Below are 16,338 nucleotides of genomic sequence, written 5' to 3'. Positions count from 1 at the left end.
TCGCCCTTCCCCTGGCTCTTTTAAGTCATGTCCCGAACTACAAGCAGTTTCATATACTCCAAAAGTGTCTGAACACCTACTCAGCCAAGTAGTCCTTCCAGACTCATTTATTGTGAATGCTCTAACTCCTAGGAGTCACCGTCACAGCAACTCCTTGGTTTGAAACTCAGCCCCAAGGCACAGAACTACTATTTCCTTGCGGGACTAAGACTTCTGTTTACAGCCTCCCCAGCCCGGTCAGCTCTCTTAAAACACATTAGCGCTTTGCCCCCAAAGTGCTCGCCCCGGAGCACACATCTGATCAGAAGGAGTTTCTTCTGCATACAAGTCCCAAGGCTTAGGGGGTGGTGGCAGCGATGGTTAAATCGAGTGGAGACAGAGAGAGAGATCTTAAAAACCATTCAGAATTCAGGTATTGACTTCAGACATGTTTATTATCATCTTATACAGTCTACATAAATTTGAACTTGTATTTATTTGGGTTCAGTTATAACATAGCATAATAAAAATCAAAGCACTGGTCCTCTGAAATAAAGCAGGCAATCACCATTCAATAAACACACGATTTATTTTGTATAAAAGGGTTAAGTTTACAACTAAACTTTTATAAAAAGTTTAGCATGAATAAGTACATCATTACACTTTGTATGCAGAAATATACATCTCTGCCACTATACAAGAAAACTCTAATTAAAGAGTTCACAAGGTTTCACTCAATATATATATATATATATATTTATATATAAATATATACACAGCATTCAGTAGGCTTGCGTCAAAAAGGTAATTTCTGACCAAAAGACTTCATTTAAGTAACTGAATACTGGATCCTTCTGGTATTCACGCTCCACCTTTGAAAAAAGGCAAAGTCTGCTTAAATTGGGAAATTCCTTGTGATTTTAAACGTTTTCGCTCCCCATGGTGGGAATAGTATATAAAGAAAACCTTCCAACTGCAGAAAGGGCATTTAAAAGTCTTTTTCATAAATAACTAATATCACAGTCCAGGTCAGAGAACACCCTGGGGAAGATGATCATTCTTAGTTCTCCTTCCATTTTTTAAAAAGGTCCATTCAACTTGTTGTTCTCCTTGTGAAATGGTTGAAAAATAAGTTCGGCGCGTTAAAAGATCCTGCGGACTTGTTGTGCAAAGAAAAGAAAAGTCATGACCACCTGCAAAAGATCGGGGGAGAGGCGTGTTTTAGGAGAACGGAACCTAAGGGCAGAGGCGGGCAGACTGGCGCCACGAGGAAGCCGCAGTTTGAACATTTAACCACCAAACACTCAAAGATTGGGCAAACCCTGGCGTCCAGATGCAACACACACACTCGGCCTCCACGGCGAAAATTAAACATTAAAACAGCAGAGACTCCGGGGAGAAACTTCCCAACGCAATCTCCTAGTTGGATCTCCAACAGCAGTGCTCACGGGCGCCAGTCTGCTTCTTGTAACAATTATTTGATTGAAAACAGCCCTTTAGTTAACAGATAGGGAAGTCGGAATCCCACATCACAGGGTCTGAGGCGCAGGCAGGCAGTGCTGGGCTGGCCGAGTCTCAGGAGGGCTGAAGTTTTAGGGAAGGAGGAGCTCTACGGAATTTGTGGTGATAAGATTAATTACGTGGAGGTTAGTACCTCATAGTACCAGAGCACCAGTACGAGAAGGCCAGGCGTTCCGTGTGTGGCAGAAGCCAGTATGCATTTTCCCCAGCCGCCTTCACACTTAAGTTACTGGTATTTTGTTTTGTTTTTTGCGTTTAAAAGGAAAATGTTCTGTGATCTGGAGTAATCAGAGCTAGAAGCCCCTTCATAGCTCGTAGGCACAGGCAGTGTGCTACGTGCAATACGACTTAAGAACACATTCATTTACAAAATCCCCAATTTTGCAGATACACAAATGAAAACTCTCTCTCTCTCTTTCTCGCTCTCGCTCTCGCTCTCTCCAAGAGGCGGTGTCCGGACGGGAGGCACAAGCTAACACTCACCGTTTATTCAGCCACAGAGCGCTTTGCTGTCATTTGACATTAACTCAGACGGGAATTCAGACGCCTGCGAGAGAAAGGGGATACACGGCGATGTTAGACAATCTTAAGGAGAAAGGGCTTTTTTTTTTTTTTTTAAGTAATCCATAGAACAGCAAGTTTCATTAAACACGTTTTATGCTACAATCCGAATCAAAGACAGATGCATTAACGTGTCAGAACTTATCAGCAATTTCACGCACCGCTCGATCTATAGCAGATTTGCTTTTTTTTTTTTTTTAATTTTTTTTTTTAGTTAATTAGCTCATCGGTAAGTCACGGACTGCGGCCGTCTCGACAATGGGTCTGCGAGTGGCAGCCCAGGCGATGACTGGGGTGCGCGGCAGCGGGCGGGGGCACCGGGAGCAGGTCTTACCTGCAAGGACAGGATGCTGATGTCCGTGTTGAGGGTGGTCAGCGGCGTCCTGGACGCCTGGCTCTGTCCAGGTCGCTGGTGGTGCAGGCTGACAATAGTGGGGTGCGAGTCCAGGGCGATCTGCAGGTCCAAGATGTAGTCGATGACGTGCTGCAGGATTTCCATCTTGCTCACCTTCTTGTTCTGGGGGATGCTGGGCACCAGCTCCTTGAGCTTGGAGTAGCAGTCGTTCATGTTGTACAGCAGGCTCATCGGGTCGTCCACCGGGGTTTTGCTCCGGGAGATGCCCAAGCTGTGGTCCGAAAGGCTGTTTTTCCTAACGGACCTCACCGGACTGAAGGCTTTCATGCTGACCGGGCGGGGAAGGAGAGACCGGGAGGGAGCGGGCTGCCCAGGAGCTCAGGCCGCCGCCGCCTGCGGAGCTTCCTGCGCTGGGCACCAGGCTCGGCTCAGAATGAAGCCGGGAGCCTGGCGGGGCGGCTTTTATCGGCACTCGCCGGGGGCACACGATCCGGGTTCCTTGCGTTCCCATTGGTGGAAGCCGGCGCGTCCATCAGGCCGCGCGGGCGCCCCCATTGGCGGGCGCGGGCGCGGGGCGAGCGCTCGGTCCTTCCGCGTTCGCAGCCAATCCCCGCGGTGTGGGCGGGGCGGGCGCGAGCCCAGCTGGGGTGGTAAATAGAGTACAGTAAGCGCGGGGCAGGAGGGGAGCAGAGGGCCGCGGAGGAGGGGAGGACGGAGGAGGCCAGGGGGAGGAGGGGAAGGGGGACCCCAGGAGTCCAAATGTGCATCTTTATTCTAATTCCAGGGGTGAGGCAGTACCCTCGCTCTAGGGTGTCCCTTGACGGAGCCTTCCACACCCTGGAGGTTTCAGCAGCCCTAAAACCACAGCGACACCGGCAGGCTCTGCACAGCAGAGGGAAAGTCACCGTTCACTGCGACCCGCGGAATGTCATCGGATAGAAAGCATTGCTGAAGAAAGTGAAAACGCAAATAAGTTTGCCATTGACGAGAGACGTGCGTAGAGTTCGGTCTCCAGATGAGGCGAAGCTATGTCAAAACAAAACAAAACAAAGCAAAGCAAAACAAAAAGCACCCACGCGCGCCCTCCACGACAGGTTTAGTGTGGGATCGTGCAACTCGGAGCAACACGGGAGGCATTATTGTAAACTCAGTAAACTGAGTACTTCTTGGAAACCGTGCTGATCGCTATGGAGCTCTGAGAGGCAGGACACTTTCGGGGTTCCTTTTCTAGAACAGGCAGGGCTATTATAATGATCCTATTAATCGGAAATCATTAGGAACATTTGCATAGCGAAGCTGTATTTACATACACTGCCCTTGAGAGGCTGCCGGTCTGTGCCTTGCAGTGTGGGTGGCAAAGTAATGTGATTAATTATGCACAAATCCTGATTTCTCGTGCCACATTCCGGCACTGATAGTATTTTTTAAGTTTTGCGAAAGGGAGGTGGCTCTAGCCATTGACCGAAGTCTTCCCACTTAAAAAAAAATTGTTATGTATGAGGTTTGAAATCCTTTCAGCCCTAGGACTGGATGCAGCTTCAGGTTTTTGGTTTGTTTTTTTTTTTTTTTTTCCTTTTTTCCCCTCTGTAAATCTTTGGGAAGTTCTTCCTGCAGTCTAAAGTTTGCAGCTTATTTAAATACCTTCCAGTTAATTCACACATAATTCTGATTTAACTGAGGACTACAGGAAATCAGCTGTGTTTTGAAAATCCCATTTCCCTAGGAATACAAGACAGCAGAAAACCCGAGAAAAATGTAATATTTGTAAGTCCCCTGTTTACGTTTTCCCTCAATCTTCACCTTCTTTGCGTTTAAGAAAAAGGAAGGGGGCAGATCAGAAAAGAAGCAAAGCTTAGTAGTGGGGAACCTGCATTTTCCCCTTCAATTAATCATTAATTTCTCGGCTAGTGGGCCAGCCTGTCTCTTGGACGCCCGCCCGAGCCATGCGCCTGCCCCAGGGTATCTCTTCGGCCAGGCGGTTTGGTGGTGGGTGCTGAGGTGGATGCCGCTTTCAGAAAACCAAGTCACTTTATTTTGGAGCATGGAGGTGGACGCTTTCCCCAACCCGCCGAGAAGTCTGCTGAGGGCCTGGCCCCGGAGAGCTGCCTACGACTGTGGTCCGGACAGCGTTCGCTTAACCACCTCTCCTCCGATGATACTAAGTCTGGAAAGGATTTAATGCCGAGCCCCCCCACGGTGCGGGCCTTTTGATGTACTTTGTGTGCCTGTGCTTCTGTCACATACGTGCCACAGTGGAACAGATTTTGTTTTGACACTATTTTGGTTCATGATGTTATACTTTGACTATTTTACAATAATAGCCAATGTAAACAAACATCTTTGGGATTCTCAAATTATTACTTGTGATTCTTGGACATTGCGGCTCTGTGATACTGACGCATTCCTAGCTTTTTCCAAGGACACCGTATGTTAACATCCGTGCCAGCCTCATTATCCCAACAGCCAGGCTCTGGGCTGGTTCGTAATGAGCGTTGTACGCTATTACTTTACACACTCGCCGAGTTGATGAAGGCAGTGTCTTCTCCCAGGATCATCTCTGTACCCTGATGTAGTAAAACTGCTAAATATGGTGAAAGTTTTGTGGTTTCTTTCTTCAGCTGCCATGGCAGCGTCCAGTCGGCCCGATCGTGTTGAATTCGACCGGCACGCCACCCGGTTCCACGTCCATTTAAAGATCATTTTAAGGGGATTACGAGGCTGAAGAAGTTAATGATTTAAAAAAAAGAAAAAAAAAAGAAAAAAGGCCCGAGTTCCTCGTACGTCGGTCTCAGCAAGCCCAATGCGAAATTACCTTTAAAATGATGTTTCCGTGCAGAAAGGGGTGTGGGAGCATTTTCGGGGTGGGTTACAAGGCACTGAAAAAAATCTGTCAATCGGTGTCTCTGTGGGTTTGCATGGGAGGCCTCTGAAGTTCAAATGGTCCCAGCTGCAGAAAGGGCCCTGGACTTGCTCGATCCGTGGGTGGTGGGAAGGTGCGAAGGGCTTCCGGTGGGGGTGGAGACACCGTCCCCTCGGCTCACTCGCTGGGACGCCCCCCACTTAAAGCCACACGCCTACCCTGGAGGCTCCCCTAGCCGGGCTCCAGGGCTCGCTCACTCAGTCTCCATCCCGGTCCGGCCGGCGGCTCCCGGCGCGTCCGGCCCCTCGCCGTAATCGGAAGCAGCTCCGGGCCGGGCGCGCCGGGCCTCCGGGCCGCCTTTGCAATCCCCGCGTGATGCAACGGGGGGCGGGAGGAGCCTGCGGGGGGCGGAGGGGGGGGGGCAAGGCCCTCCCTGCACATCTGGCGCAATTGGGAGCGCTCGCCTTTCTTCCCCCTGGTTTTGTTCTCACAGCTGTGTCCATTCCGCCCGTGACCCCCCGAGTGATCCCTGACAGGTGATGAATTGGCGGCGGCGGCGGCGGCGCGCGGGCCAGGCCGCGGCGGGGCCGGAGCCGGAGCCCCGGAGCAGACTCTCTGGCGCCAGGCGCGTGACGCCGCCCATTCACGCCGCCCTGCAGCCTTGTCCTCGCGGCGCCGCTCAGGCGGCTGCCATGGCAACCGCGCCGTCACTCAGCGCGCGCGCCCAGCTGATCAATGCCTGCGAGGCCCGGCCGTCCCAGGCTCGCCCCAGCCGGGCCGCCCGGCCCGCGCGCACCTGCAGCCGCCGCACGTCTTAAGTTTCGAGCGATTGGGGGGAAGGCGAGGGGGCCGAGGAGAGCAGGAAGGGGCGGGGGCGGGGGTGGGAGTCGGGGGAGAAGAAGAAGAAAAAAAAAAGCCGGGAGAGGGAGAAGAAAGAAATCTTCCTTTTGCCGAAAGAGGCATAGCGTGGCTTCGAGGTTGCCAAAGCAAGAGGTTTTGCTTTATTTCATTTGTTTTTGCAACCGAGGCGTTCGGGGTGGGGCTGGCGCGAGGGAGGAGCGGATGGGGAGAAGGTGACGGTCTCAGCGGACGGCGAGATTTATTTATTCCTTTGGATCTTCGCGGGGATGACTTTGATGCTGGACTCCTAAAAATACCTTGGAATGACCCCCCCCCCCCGCCCCCGGGGGGGCCCCCCCCCCCGCCGCCCCCCGCCGCCCCCCGCCGCCCCTCGCCGCCCCTGCTTTCCTCCTCGGAACCCTTGGAGGCTGCGCTAGGAGCCGTCAGATTTTTCCAGAACAGCACCCCCAACCCTCCGCCCCGGGGTCCGCGGCTCCGAGCCGCGCGCGCCAGCAGACCCGCGTCTGCGCCCTCATTACCACTACAAAGCGGGGCCGACTGAGCCTCTTTCCAAAGCTGCGTTCTCAACTGGGAGCATCTAGAGGCCAGAAACTTCCAAGCCAGCCCGCGGACGCAGACGCCTGCTCGGTCCCGGCTTTATCTCTAGGGAAAGTTCCATTCTGAGAGCCAGATGCCAACATTCCGGGACAGTTTACGGCATCCGGATCCCTCAAGGGGGCTCATCTGCAGTTCAGTGTTAGTAGCAATTATTTATCGTCTGTCCTGGAGAGGAGCTCCTGGGCAAGGATGTCCTCTGCTGGCCCTGAAACGGGCCGGGGTGGGGGCACGACTGTTCCCAACGTGTTATCTGGTTTAGCAGAGTCTGTTGTGGTTTTCGAGGAAACAGCATTTGGATCACATAAGGATTCAAGTTTTTGCTTTACTTGTTTATTTAATACCTTGGCAAGAGGGAGCCCTTACCCTGAAACCAGATCACCGAATTTGGGTTTAAGACAGCCTTACAGGAGGGGGGCCACGGGAGGGGAGGAAAAGGAGTAAAGCCACAAAAAGCGAACAAGAGGATGTTTATTTTTCTCTCTTTGGGTATTTTTGAAGACTCGCCTAGCCTCTTCTCCTTCTTGTCGCTCACAGCTAATGAATTGCATTAACAAAGCGCTTCGGCTACCACGATGGCTTTAACAGTCATCCCCGCCCGCCGCGATTTCGGCCCTAATAATTCCTTCTAGGATCCGGCGCGCGGTCCTGTTTGCCCAGAGAGCCCAAGAGCACCAGGAAAAACGCCGTGCTAAATCCAATTGCTTTCCACCGTCTGATCTCCTTGTAGGGAGATCACCTTTCAGCTCCGGTAAAAAAAAAAAAAAAAAGAGAGAGTTTGGGAAATTTGGCGGAGGGACCTATTTAGCCACCAGCACAGCAAATATTTAGTTACAGATGCTGTGAAGTACCCCGATGTGTGGCTGCGTTTGGCGTTCACAAAGGACTGCCCTGTGGCTTTTTGTTCCGGTCACCAAATTAAAAAAGAAAATTAACTTGAGCAGGAGATAAGGTCTTCGAAAACAATCCCGGGCTGCCCGCGAGCTGGCGGGCGCGGGGCTGGCGTCGCCGAGTCTGCGCCACCCCGAGGCGCGCGTCGCGGGGCCCGGCCCCCGCGGGGATCCCCGGCCGCCGCGCGTCCTCCGCGCGCCCGAGCGCAGCGGCGTCCGTGGGAACCCGCAGCGGCCCTCTCCAGCCAGCGACAAGGGCGGGCTTGTCTGGAATCAAGCAACATCTTAATATTATAATACGGCACCAAAAGCAACACCCGAGCCCCGGCTTGCGGGTCCCTAACAAGAAACACATTGTGCGCTCCCTACCCCCACCCCACCCCCTTGTTGGCCGAAGCCACGTTTGCGCGCCAAGTCCATGACTTCAGTGGGGAGGAACCCGTCCACCCCGCACCACGTGCGCGTCCCCCCCTCCCGCCGCCTCCCCGCTGCGCCCGGAGGTCCCGGCCGGCCGCCGCCGCCGCCGGGGGCCGGGGCGGGGGCCAGGCGCAGGCCCTTCGCGACCCGGGAGGCCAGTGCTGTCCATCGCCTGAGGCCCTGGTGGCATCCAGAAGGCGCCAGCTCGGGTGATTCTGGTCACTGCCCTCTCGGGTTGCTGGTGGAGAGACTTGTGTTTATAAAATAGCTCGCCCTTCTCTTCCCTACCTACCCAAGTCCTTGTGGCTTTCACTCCCAGATTCTGCTTCCGACACCCCACCCCGCAGGTCCATTTACAGACCTCCTCCTTTTTGGTTGGACTGACCTCTAGCAAAGGGTTTGCAAGCCCCCCAACACTGCCACTGGCTGCGGGGAGGCCACAGGACTTAGGGCTACATCCTCTGGGAGGTGAGTGCTGGGGACCAGAGGGCGGGCGGGGACCTGCAGACTCCGGAGGAGCAACCCCTGGGCCCTCCTCATCAGCTCTTGGGGGTCCACCCATCTTCCCAGCACCACTGACCCAGGCGCCAGGGGCCTCAGCCGTTTCAGGGCTGGAGTTGGCTGTTCTCCGGACCCTGGAAGGAGGGTGAATTAAGTCCTACATTTTATGTAACCATGCCTGCCTTTCTCCGAGGCTGAAGAACACAGAGACATTCCATTTCAGAGAAAAAAGGGCCACACAATGGCCCTCTTTGAGGGGAGGTTAAACATTCACATTGGGGAAAAATAGCTAATCCTTTACTAGCCCCGCTCACCTATTTTGCTCTTTATCTCCAGCCTGTGAGTTAGGAAAGGCAGATGTCCGTTTTACAGAGGAAGAAACCGAGGCACAGGTGAATGACCGACGTGGGCCCACACTCCCAGGACATCACCCTGTGACAAGGCAGAGGTGTGTGACCTTGACCCCAGGTGGGATATTGATTACTTTTTTTACCTTGAATTTTGTCGCAGTCCTGGAAGATCAGGTGCCCACAGCTAGGAATTTGTAAAAAACACTTTGTTCTCAGGCCTTTCTGAGAAATTTACTCTGAGAGACCGAGCTCGACCCTTTATTAACAACTGATGAGGACTTTTCCTTTTTTTTTTCTTTTTTTTAAAATATGAAATTTATTGTCAAATTCAACACCCAGTGCTCATGCCAACAGGTGCCCTCCTCAATACCCATCACCCACTTCCCCCTCCCTCCCACCCCCCATCAACCCTCAGTTCTCAGTTTTTAAGAGTCTCTTATGTTTTGCCTCCCTCCCTCTCTAACCTTTTTTTTTTCCTTCCCCTCCCCCTTGGTCTTCTGTTAAGTTTCTCAGGATCCACATAAGACTGAAAACATATGGTATCTATCTTTCTCTGTAGGACTTATTTCACTTAGCATAACATTCTCCAGTTCCATCCACGGTGCTACAAAAGGCCAGATTTCATTCTTTCTCATTGCCACGTAGTGTTCCATTGTCATGAGGACTTTTCAAACCTTACTGTATGTAGTGCGTTCTGAGAAGCTTCTGGTAAACAACAGCCTCTCAAGTCAACCCCATGGTTAGTGAAGTTTGCCTACTAGGCAAGAGTGAGCCATCTTGGACATCTTGAGGATCACCACATTTGTTTTCAGAAAACTCCAGAGGACAAGAAAGTCTGTTACATTTACCCACGTTTTTACTTGTTTACTTTGTTCTTTCTTCCTTCTTGATGTTCCAATATTCTTTCTCTCATCAGTTCTTTTCTGTTTCAAGAGTGTCCTGTAGATATTTTTTTCAGGGTAAGTCTGTTGATGACAAGTGCTCTTAGATGTCCTGCATCTGAGAGGTCTTGCTTGCCCTTTGGTTCCTGGAGGATATTTTGGTTGTATCTGAACTTCTGGGTGGATAGTTCTTGTTTTTCAGCATTTGCCAAGTGCTACTTCTTTCTGGCTGTTAGGGTTTCTGATGAGAAATCCGCTGTTGTTCAACTTGCTTTTTCTTCTGTAAATAAGGCGGTATTTGTCTCTGTTTCCTTTGTCCTTAGTTTCCAGAAGTGTGCTTATGATGTATCTTGGCTTGGATTTCTTTGTGGTTTTCCAGTGTGGGGTTCTCTCAGTTTCTTGAATCTGTAAGTTTAAATCTTCTGCCAAATTTGGAAACATTTTGGCCATTATTTCTTCAGATATTTTTTTCAGCCCCAGTTTCCTGAGATCCTGATGACATAAATGTTAGGTCTTCTGTTATAGTCCCTCCGGTGTCTGTAAGACTGTACCTTTTTTTTTTTTTTTTTTTGTCTACTTTCTGTCTGTTGTTCTGATGGGGTGGTTTCTACTGTTTTATTTTCAAATGTACTGATTCTTTCTTCTGTTCTGTCTATTGCTCATTCAGTGAGTTTTTGCTTTGGCTGTTGTATTTTTCAGCTCTAGAGTGTCCATTTGGTTCTTCTTTATATCTTCTATTTCTTTCTCTTTTTTTTTCAGTTTATTTAGTTTGAGAGAGAGAAGGAGAATGTGCATGTGTGTGAGCAGGGGAAGGGCAGAGAAAGAGGGAGAGAGAGAATCCCAAGCAGGCTGTGCTCAACGTGGAGCCCATTGTGGGGCCCCATCCCATGACAGCAAGATCACCATTTGGGTCACAACAAGAATCAATCAACCGACTGAGCCACCCAGGCGCCCCTACGTCTTGTATTTCTTTGTTGAGATTTTCTTTTTCTCCCCCCCCACCCCCCACTTTTTGGGATCATGTTCATAATTGCTCATTGAAAGACTTTTTGGATGGCTCAGAAAGGCCTTGAGATGACCCTACCCCAACTATTAACTAACTGCACCCATGCTGGAAACCCCGAGTGAGACTGCTCACTGGAGCCCAAGCAGATTATGAGAGAAGAAGTTGTCACCTGAAGCCACTAAATTTTGGAGTGGTTTAATACATTGATAACTAAATCGCTACCAAAAGAGAAATTGGGCCAGTCAGGGTGGGGGCGGGGGCGGGGATCAGAGTTTCTAAATATAATTTTGCATACGCGTTGTAATTGCTTATAACTGGGCATTCCCCCCGCCCTGAAAGTTTTATAACAACAAATTATTTATAGTGCATAAAATATCCCCACACCCAACAAAAGTATCTTAATTTTATTTTATTTTATTAAAAAAATTTTTTTATATATTTATTTATTTTTGAGAGACAGAGTGAGACAAAGTGAGAGTGGGGGAGGGGCAGAGAGAGAGGGAGACACAGGATCGGAAACAGGCTCCAGGCTTTGAGCTGTCAGCACAGAGCCCGACGCGGGGCTTGAACCTACAGACCATGAGATCATGACCTGAGCCGAGGTCGGACACCCAACCAACTGAGCCACCCAGGCGCCCCAAAAGTATCTTAATTTTAAAAGAAATGCATGGTGTCTTTGTTTTTTTAATGTTTGTTTATTTTTGAGAGAGAAAGAGAGAGAGAGAGACGGAGCACGAACAGGGGAGGGGCAGAGAGAGAGACACACAGAATCCGAGCTGTCAGCACATAGCCTGACGTGGGGCTCGAACCTACAAACTCCCAAGATCATGACCTGAGCCGAAGTCAGACGCCCAACCGACTGAGCCACCTGGTGCCCTGAAATGCAGTGTCCAGTATACAGTCAGGAATGTAGTGTGAGTCTTTTTTTTTAACCGATCAGAATCCCTCCCAACTCCCCCCTCAGGTATAGACTTTATAATCACATGTGCTAACTATGTATTTTGGTCCCAGACTGAGTAGGATAAGTGGCCTGACTCTAGGGCCCCGGAGAGCGGGGGAGAGCTGAGCAGGCGGGGAGGGTGGCTGGAAGTGAACCACAGCATCCCTACTGAGGGCGTAAGAATCTGGCGGCTCCAGACATTCCAGAAACCGTGTCATAGAAGAGTCTCAGAAGTATCACTCCTCATCACCAAGATTTCAAGATTTTGACATTTTTTTCTTCACACCACATGAAGACGCTGAGTGTGGAGGGATCATGCTTCCCAGTTAGGACCAGCCTCTTTGTCCCACTGCCTTGTTGATTTAACCTCCAGGGACCCCTGGGACACTGTTTACCCTTCCAAAGACACCACTGGCACCAAGACTCAGAAGAAGCCTGTACCAAGAAGGGGGCTGGGAGCCCCGCAGGCAGTCGCTGTTGGCGGCTGCCCAAAGGCTTCCTTCCTCCCCTGTGACGCTATCCCAGTGTGGCCATTTTTGATCCTGAGAAAGGAGTCAGGAGTGGGTCGATGCAATTACAATTCATTAAGTCCTGCTTTGAAGTCAGGAGCCCATATTCCCAGGGAGGAGCCACTGTGGAGATGCAGAAGAGTAAAATGCTCGCTCACAGTACAATGTTTAGATTCTTCCAGCGGCTGCTGCTGCTGCTGCTGCTGTGTGTGTGTGTGTGTGTGTGTGTGTGTTAGGGGAGCACCCACAGGGAGGCTGAGGGGGAGCTGAGGGCTCTGAGGGCTCCTATCACTCACCCCTCCCTGAGCCTGAGCCCTTGGCCCTGAGGGGGTGGCTAATTTCTTTATGCTCCCTGAGTGTCTATACAGCTGCCTGCAGTGTGCCCTCAGGTGAGCTCCTGGGAGGCCGGGGCTCCTCCACCAGTGTGCTGGGGTTTAAATCCGACAACAGACTGGACAGGAGCATTTCAGCTCTGAACTGTACCCCTCCAAATGTGCTCTGGGAGCCCCAGCATGGGCATACTGAGAAATGCAGTCTGGGGGCGCCTGGGCGGCTCAGTCAGTTATGTGCTGGATTTCAGCTCAGGTCATGACCTCACGGTTTGTGGGTTCGAGCCCCGCGTGGGGCTCTGTGCTGACAGCTCAGAGCCTGGAGCCTGCTTCGGATTCTGTGTCTCCCCGGCTCTCTCTACCCATGCGCACACACTCTCTCTTTCTCTCTCAAAAATAAATAAACCTTAAAAAAAATAAAAAAACAAAAAAACCAACATGCAGAGTCTCAGGCTGCAGCCCAGACCTACGAATTAGAACCCGCGTTTTCACAGGAGTCTGGGTGGTCCCTGCCCAGCAAAGCCTGAGACTCAGGGAGCCGACGTGGCAGCCAAGGCTGTGGAAAGAGCCAGCCAGCACAAATGCTCATGCGGCCACCTCTAAAACGGCGTCTTTTCTGAGCAGCACCTTGCACCTGGATCACACAGCCGACTTGGCAACGTTGCCCTCTGGCTCTCACACTGACCGCTAGGGCAGGTGGCCTCATTCCCATTTTGCGGACTAAGTGACCGAGTGCAGACGGGAGCCCATAGCCGCGTGGCCCAGGGCTCACCTGGGAGTCAGGGTTGAAGCTCAGGGCGCTTTTCCCATCGCCGTCGCCCCAGGGCGGCCCAGGGAGGGCCTGCGGAGGAAGAGCAGGTGAGGGGCCTCGAACGGGGAGCAAGCCCGGGTGTCGCGGGTGGAGCCGCCGCTGCTAACAGGGCTGTTGGTGCCAGTTCACCCCCGAGCATGCCGGGGTGGGGGGTGGGGGCCTGGCTGACAGCGCAGGGCCTGGGAATTGCCGGGTTGGAACTCCCACCGAGGGCCTCGACCCCACGTCCTGGTCTGCGTCCTGGGGTGCTCTTCTCTGTGGGCTAAGTGCTTGTATGGCCCGATCTTGCTGAACCCACGTAGGACCCTCAGAGGTGGGGCCCCCTGGCTTTCCCTGCTTACACACCAGGACACTGCCACGTGACCTGTGCGTCCACACAGCCAGGAGATGGGGGTCTAGTATCTCGACCCACACCCGTCTAACTTAAGTGTCTAATCTTTGTGCTGAGTTCCTTCCCGAGGCTTTCTGAAAAGGTGTCAAGTCCATGTAATTATCTCTGGGAGAAATGCTTGCTTTAAAAAAGAAAACATTTACTATGGATGTTTTATGATAGTTTGAAACATGACATTTTGAAATAAAATCTTTTTTTTTTTTTTAATTTTTAAATGTTTATTTATTTTTGAGAGAGAGAGAGTGTGAGCAGGGGAAGGGCAGAGAGCGAGGGAGACACAGAATCCGAAGGAGGCTCCAGGCTCCAAGCTGTTAGCACAGAGCCCAACGCGGGGCTTGAACCCACGAACCGTGAGATCATGACCTGAGCTGAAGTCAGATGCTCAACCGACTGAGCCACCCAGGCGCCCCTGAAATAAAATATTCCTAACTACCACCCTCACAGTGTCTTCAGGTTCTCTTATGGGATTCTCTGCTCTGGTGTTTGCCCTTGGGGGGGGGGTGGGGGAAGAAGGTCATGCTGTCTGTGGGGACTGAAGGAACGATACTGAAGGCAGAAAGTTCCTGAGCTCGCCCCGTGCAGCAGTGTTCTGAGCAGGAAGCCCCTGCCTCTGTGGCCACCGCATGTGGTGGGAAAACGCCTGGCCCTCCTGATCCATTTCCCCGCTTGAAAATGTGACTGAACGCCACCTCCCTCCAAATGATATTTTGGACATTCAACGCATGCCCCACTCAATACCTGAAAGAACGTAAGTGCTCGGTGAGCAAGGTTGTGAGGGAAAGTACGGGGCATTCATTTAAATTGAAATTTCACATAAATGATGGTACTTTTTTAGTATACATCCTTGTATTTCATGAATGATCACTATGACAGCAGCAACCACACCTCATGACAGAGCTAAGGAATTTGTTAAAAAAAAAATAGGGATTTGCATTTATTTTTTATGAAGTTTTGACCCGTCAAGCTAACTGACGGAGAAAAAACATTTTTAACTACGCTTGCAAAATGTGGTGTGTGACCATTAGAGGGCTTATTTATTTATTATTATTTTTTAATGTTTACTTATTTATTAGAGAGAGAGAGGGAGAACGAGAGGGGGAGAGGCAGAGAGAAGGAAGGAGAGAGAATTGTAAGCAGGATCCTTGCTGTTAATGTGGAGTCCGACGTGGGCTCTCATGAACCATGAGATCGTGACCTGAGCCAAAATCCAGAGTCAGACGCTTAACCCAGTGAGTCACCCAGGTGACCCAGGTGCCCTAGAGATCTTATTTAGCAGTCCCAACTTCGGGAGTCCCTCATAGACTCACATGGGTCCACAGGCACCCCACCTCTCTGCACATGCTAGCTCGTGGTGTCAATTATAAAGTGATTTCCAGGGACGCCTGGGTGGCTCAGTCGGTTAAGCGTCTGACTTTGGCTCAGGTCGTGATCTCAGGGTTCATGGGTTCAAGCCCTGCGTTGGGCTCTGTGCTGACAGCTCGTAGCCTGGACCCTGCTTCGGATTCTGTGTCTGTGTTTGTCTCTCTCTCTCCCCCTCCCCTGCTCATGCTCTGTCTTTCTCTCTCTCTCAAAAATAAATAAATGTTTAAAAAAATTAAAAAAGTAATTCATTTCCAGGGAAATGCACCCCCCGAGGCCCCTCTCCCACGTGAAGAGACTTGCTCCTCCAGAAATGCCCCAGGGAACATCCACTGATCTAGGGCTGACTGGAGCACAGCGCCACACCGTTGAAGACCGTATGGAAGAAACCGTGGAAACGTGTCAGTGATTGAGTGAGTTCAGGCAATGCCAGTGGCTACAACAAACGAGCCCTGAGATGTGGAATCGCTTCCACGCGCAGGAAGTTCGTTTCTCACTCCCAGGCCAGGGTGGGTGTTGTCGGCCGGCAGGCCACTCTGCTCCAAGTGAGGACTCGGGGACACAGGCTCTTTCCATGCACGCGGGTCCACCACGTTGGCCCTGTGCTTCCAGGGTGTCTGGGTTCCTGCCCGAGGACGGGAGGGGGCGTGGAGAAGCCCGTGCAGAACCCCTTGGGTGGTTTTTCTGGTTCAGGTCCGGAGCTGGCTCACAACACGTGCATTCACATTCTGTTGGTTAGAGAGGGTTTCTCAGGCTTTCCAGCTGATGAGGGTCTGTCCTGAGTGGAATGTTCCCTGGCCTCTGCTCCCTCCTCCAGTTGTGACAACCATTGCTCAGAGGCCTCGGGGGGGGGGGGGGGGGTACAAAATCGCCCTGGCTGAGAACCTGGGGGTTGGAACTCAGTTGCACGGGCCACGCTGGCCACGCCTAACTCCGGGGAGGCTGGGAGACCTGGTCTGGTTGTGTGACCAGGAAGAAAATAAACTGGTTTGGAGCCTACCAGCCTGCCTCTTTCGCAATGACCTTTAGAGAGCCGGTGCCTTTCCTGCGGTGGGCACACAGGCTGTCGCAGAGCTGTTCCCTTCGGTGGGGGGGGGGGGGGGCGGGCGCGCAGGGGGGTGGCAGATGCAGGAACTGGAGAGACCAGCATTTCGGACTTGGGTCAGATGAAGAGAATCCAAACACCACCACTGTTGGGCATCACTGGGTATTTATGAAGAGGT

General features: G+C 51.7%; 1 protein-coding gene and 2 long non-coding RNA genes across 3 annotated transcripts; 1 reads left to right on the top strand and 2 right to left on the bottom strand.

Moving 5' to 3' along the window:
• Window positions 1-415: 415 nt before the first annotated feature.
• On the bottom strand, window positions 416-2,863 carry ID2 (inhibitor of DNA binding 2). Its single transcript, XM_040495999.1, has 3 exons — window positions 2,396-2,863; window positions 1,984-2,047; window positions 416-1,172 (listed from the first exon to the last, which is right to left on the bottom strand). The coding sequence occupies exons 1-2, from the start codon at window positions 2,741-2,743 to the stop codon at window positions 1,991-1,993; spliced, it is 405 nt and encodes a 134-aa protein (XP_040351933.1). The 5' UTR covers window positions 2,744-2,863; the 3' UTR covers window positions 416-1,172; window positions 1,984-1,990.
• A 3,391-nt stretch (window positions 2,864-6,254) lies between these two features.
• LOC121044548 (uncharacterized) lies at window positions 6,255-6,770 on the bottom strand. The gene is made up of 2 exons (XR_005797346.1): window positions 6,656-6,770; window positions 6,255-6,423 (listed from the first exon to the last, which is right to left on the bottom strand). It is a non-coding gene; the product is annotated as an uncharacterized LOC121044548 (long non-coding RNA).
• A 1,375-nt stretch (window positions 6,771-8,145) lies between these two features.
• LOC121044064 (uncharacterized) lies at window positions 8,146-15,945 on the top strand. Its single transcript, XR_005797095.1, has 3 exons — window positions 8,146-8,506; window positions 8,876-9,007; window positions 15,374-15,945. It is a non-coding gene; the product is annotated as an uncharacterized LOC121044064 (long non-coding RNA).
• The last annotated feature ends 393 nt before the right edge of the window (window positions 15,946-16,338 follow it).

This window comes from Herpailurus yagouaroundi, unplaced genomic scaffold (genome assembly GCF_014898765.1).
Source record: "Herpailurus yagouaroundi ecotype Mexico unplaced genomic scaffold, PumYag 188, whole genome shotgun sequence".
Lineage (NCBI taxonomy): Eukaryota > Metazoa > Chordata > Mammalia > Carnivora > Felidae > Herpailurus > Herpailurus yagouaroundi.
Note: the sequence above shows the minus strand (reverse complement) of the source record. Positions and strands in the feature narration are given on the sequence as shown.